General features: G+C 45.2%; 1 protein-coding gene across 1 annotated transcript; it reads left to right on the forward strand.

Moving 5' to 3' along the window:
• The first annotated feature begins 340 nt into the window (after positions 1-340).
• On the forward strand, positions 341-4,502 carry LOC142166050 (uncharacterized). Its single transcript, XM_075224461.1, has 9 exons — positions 341-766; positions 884-1,331; positions 1,380-1,471; positions 1,683-1,876; positions 2,678-2,799; positions 3,043-3,239; positions 3,390-3,519; positions 3,664-4,125; positions 4,303-4,502. Exons 1-9 carry the CDS (start codon positions 341-343, stop codon positions 4,500-4,502), a joined length of 2,271 nt encoding a protein of 756 aa, XP_075080562.1.
• Positions 4,503-4,974: the final 472 nt, after the last annotated feature.

Here is a 4,974-nt window from a genome sequence, read left to right on the forward strand (position 1 = left end):
TATTTCAAACTATGGAGGCCATAGACAGGGCAATCAGAATTGGGGTCAGCAAACTCAGCAGCCATACAGACCACCTCAGCCACAGTACAATGCTGGAAACATGGGAGGTATGAGACCTCCCAACAATATGGCACCTTATCCAAGGCCACAGGGGTACAACAATCAGCAGCAAGGGTATCCCCCACCTCAGCAACAACATGGTGGAAGGCAAGAAGATGGGTTCACGAGACTTGAAGCAATGGTGCAGTAGGTTATTGGGTCCAATGCAAAAATAAATGAAAGAGTAGATGCACATGACACAGCAATCAAAAATATTGAAGTGCAATTGGGCCAAATTTCAATGTCTCTGAACAATCGTCCTCAGGGGACATTACCTGCAGACACCCAGATTAATCCAAAAGATCAGGGCCCAAAGCAGCTGATGGCGGTGAGTCTCCGTAATGGCAGGGATCTAGATGTAGAACAAGAGAGAGCTCGAGAAAATATACAGGCTGAGACATTCATTCCAGTGCCCATTGAGCTGGATGAATCTACGATACTAACAGAAGTGATAGTCCAGCCTGCTCAGGAAGAAAAGAACATTCAGCAGGAGACCGAGAAAGTAGCTGAGCCAATTGAAGAGCCAGTAGTTGAAATAGATTCTGATAAAGAGAAGTCCCAAGTGATTGGGAAGAAGAGACCTCCTGTACCCTTTCCACAGAGGCTGGCCAAGTATCAAAAGGAGGAGCAGTATAAAAAGTTCTTTGAAATGCTCAAACAAATCCTGGTAAATATTCCACTGATTGAAGCTTTAAAGGAGATGCCTGGGTACGCAAAAATGATGAAGGACTTGATGTCCCGGAAATTTAATTTTCAAGACATAGCTACGGTTACACTTACTCAGACCTGTAGTGCAGTGGTGATGAGACCTATCGCTGAAAAGCTGTCTGATCCAGGTATCTTTACAATTCCATGCAATATTGGGAATTTCGCCTTTGCTAAGACGCTCTGTGATTTAGGGGCCAGCATTAATCTTATGCCCCTGGCTATCTATAAGAGGTTGGGCATTGGGAGAGCTAGACCCACCTCCATGTTGTTGCAGCTGGCCGACAGGACTGTGAAGCGTCCATTCAGTATCCTTGATGATGTGCTTATTCAGGTGGGGAAATTTGTGTTCCCTGCAGATTTTGTGATCTTGGATTGTAAAGTGGATGAAGAGATTCCTATAATCTTAGGAAGACTATTCTTGGCCACGGGGAGAGCTCTGATTGACTGTGAGACTGGGGGGCTCATAATGAGACTCAATGATGAGGAAATAATGTTCAATGTGCAGAAGTCTATGAGGCGACCAAGTGAGTTCGCCAATTGCTCTCTTATTGATGTCGTGGATGTAATTGTAGAATCTGATGATGAGGTGTTGACAATTGAGGACCCCCTTGCTGCATGTTGGATGAAATTAGATAAAGTGAATGGTGAGAATTTGGCGGAATGGGTGTTGGCATTGGAAGGTAGAGGGTTCTGGGAGAGAAATATAGAGTTTGAGCCCTTGCACTTAGAAAAGAGAGACTCCTCCAGCTAAGCCATCCATTGAAGAACCACCAAAGCTGGAGTTAAAGTCATTACCAGCCCACCTCAGGTATGAATTTCTGGGACTTGACTCCACATTACCTGTTATTATCTCATCTAGTTTGTTAGATGTGCAGGTTCAAAAACTTTTACAAGTACTAAAGGAGTGCAAAACTGCCATAGGGTGGACCATGGCAGACATCAGGGGGATCAACCCCACCTACTGCATGCATAAGATTCTGCTGGAAGAGGGGCACAAACCTTCCAGGGATCATCAGAGTAGGCTAAACCCCAACATAAAGGAAGTTGTGAAGAAGGAGGTGATAAAGTGGTTGGATGCGGGAATTATTTTCCCAATCTCTGACAGCAGCTGGGTGAGCCCAGTGCAATGTGTTCCTAAAAAGTGTGGCATGACGGTTGTGACAAATGACAACAATGAATTGATCTCAACAAGAACCGTCACAGGCTGGAGAATTTGTATGGACTATCGAAAGTTGAATCTAGCCACCCGGAAAGACCACTTCCCACTTCCCTTCATTGATAAGATGTTGGAAAGATTGGCAGGGAGGTCACACTTCTGTTTTCTGGATGGGTACTCAGGGTACAATCAGATCTCTATTACACCGGAGGACAGAGAGAAGACCTCCTTCACATGCCCGTATGGCATTTATGCCTTTAGACGGATGCCTTTTGGCCTATGCAACACACCTGCCACATTCCAACGGTGCATGATGGCCATATTCACTGACATGGTTAAGGACATAGTGGAGGTGTTCATGGATGACTTCTCAGTGGTGGGCAATTCATTTGATGAGTGCCTGATAAATCTGACGCGTGTGCTGAAACGGTGCATCGAGACTAACTTGGTTCTGAACGGGGAGAAGTGTCATTTCATGGTACAAGAAGGCATAGTCTTGGGGCACCCGGTGTCAAGCAAGGGAATAGAGGTGGATTATGCGAAAGTTGATGTAATAGCAAAGCTGCCTCCACCAATTTCAGTCAAAACCATCAAAAGCTTCCTTGGACATGCCGATTTTTACCGGAGGTTCATAAAAGACTTCTCCAAAATCGCCAACCCCATCTGTAAGTTGTTAGAAAAAGATCACCCGTTTTTGTTTTCTGATAATTGCAGGGTAGCATTTGAGGAGTTGAAAAAGAGACTGGTCACAGCACCCATCATTATTTCCCCCAACTGGGAGCAATCGTTCGAACTAATGTGTGATGCCAGTGACTATGCAGTGGGAGCAGTGCTGGGCAAGCGGAAAGACAAACTGATGCACCCAATCTACTATGCTAGTAGAACGCTGAGTGGAGCCCAATTGAACTACACTGTGACTGAAAAGGAGATGTTGGTTGTAGTCTTCGCGTTTGACAAGTTCCGATCCTACCTGATAGGGTCCAAGGTAATTGTATATACTGACCATGCAGCTCTCAGGTACTTAATAGAAAAGAAAGAATCTAAGCCACGCCTGATTTGTTGGGTGTTGCTATTGCAAGAGTTCGATCTTGAGATTCGTGACCGTAAGGGCACTGAAAATCAAGTCGTTGATCATCTATCACGACTTGAGGGAGCTAAAAATGTAGTTGAGGTTGAGGAAATACTAGAAACTTTTCCAGATGAGCAACTGCTCACCACCACTCATCAGGAAGCGCCTTGTTATGCAGACTTTGCTAATTATCTGGCTAGTGGTATAGTTCCTCACGACCTTTCATCGGTCTAAAGGAAAAGATTTTTTCGTGAAAGCCGCTAGTATTACTGGGATGAACCTTATCTGTTTAGAATATACCTTGATAATATGATCCGGAGATGCATCCCCGAGATAGAGCAATTTTCTATTTTGCAGGATTGTCATGCATCGACGTATGGTGGACACTTTGGAGGGGTTAGGACAGCGGCAAAGGTGCTAGAGGCTGGATTCTTCTGGACGACAGTGTTTAAAGATGCGCACCTATGGGTGAAGGGCTGCAATGAATGTCAGCGGACCGGGAACATTTCCCGACGCCACGAGATGCCCATGAACCCAATTCAAGAGGTGGAAGTGTTTGATGTCTGGGGGATTGACTTCGTGGGTCCCTTCATCAGCTCTTATGCCAATAAGTACATTATTATTGTTGTAGACTATGTGTCCAAATGGGTGGAAGCTTCGGCACTACCCACCAATGATGCAAAAGTGGTGGTGGGATTTCTAAAGAAGAACATATTCACCCGCTTTGGCGCACCACGAGCAATTATCAGTGATGGAGGCACTCATTTCTGCAACAGGGCCTTTGAAAAGTTGCTTGCTAAGTACTATGTGCACCACAAGGTGGCTACTCCTTACCACCCGCAAACTAGTGGACAGGTTGAAATGTCTAACAGAGAAACCAAGAGTGTGTTAACCAAAACTGTGAATGCCACAAGAACTGATTGGGCGAGGAAGCTAGATGATGCATTCTGGGCTTACAGAATTGCCTTCAAAACTCCAATTGGTATGTCACCATACAAGCTGGTGTTTAGGAAGGTCTGCCACCTGCCAGTGGAACTTGAACATGAAGCGTGGTGGGCATTGAAACAGCTGAACTTAGACATGGAAACTGCGGGCATGTCAAGAGTCACTGAATTGCATGAGCTCGAGGAGTTCAGATATCTTGCTTTTGAGAGCACAAAATTGTACAAGGAGAGAATGAAGAGGCTGCACGACCAGAACATTGTTGAGAGAAATTTCAAACCCGGGGACATGGTATTGCTATACAACTCAAGACTACGTCTGTTCCCAGGTAAACGTAAGTCACGATGGTCTGGACCATTTCGAGTAGTTGAAGTTTTCCCTTCAGGAGCTGTTGAGATTGCCACAGAGAATGACTCTCATACATTCAGAGTCAATGGTCAGAGATTGAAGCCATATGTGGGCATGAGCGAGAGAAAGGAAGTGTCTGAGCTGCACCTGACTGACCCACTGAGGTCGAGCGAGCCTTAAATGCGCTCATCCTGTGTCGTGTCGCGATGTTAAATCAGGCGATGCATGGGAGGCAACCCACGAAATTGTTGTAAGTGTAACACATTATATAAAAAAAAAATTAAATAAAATCAGACAACTGCCCAGACCGCGGTTCCACCGCTACCTATTCAGGCCCAGGTATGAAAAAAAATAAATTTTTAATTCATCCCCCCCCCCATTTTTAATATGTGAGAGAACCGCGGCAGACCCCGTCGGGCCCAGGTATGCAAAAAAATTTTTAATTCACCCCCCTTTTTCTAATTCACCTAATCCTTCACCCACCCCAAAACAATTATTCTCACTCCCTATTCAGAAACAAAATGACTCCCCCCCAAAAAAAAAACCAAATCCTCTCTTCTCTCTCTCTCAAATCCCTCTCTCACTCCCAAAAACAGCCATTGTTATCTTTTCCACACCTCCCCTCACCACCACCCACCCCTTCCAACCTTCA

The sequence above is a fragment of the Nicotiana tabacum genome, chromosome 11 (assembly GCF_000715075.1).
Source record: "Nicotiana tabacum cultivar K326 chromosome 11, ASM71507v2, whole genome shotgun sequence".
In the NCBI taxonomy this organism is placed as follows: domain Eukaryota; kingdom Viridiplantae; phylum Streptophyta; class Magnoliopsida; order Solanales; family Solanaceae; genus Nicotiana; species Nicotiana tabacum.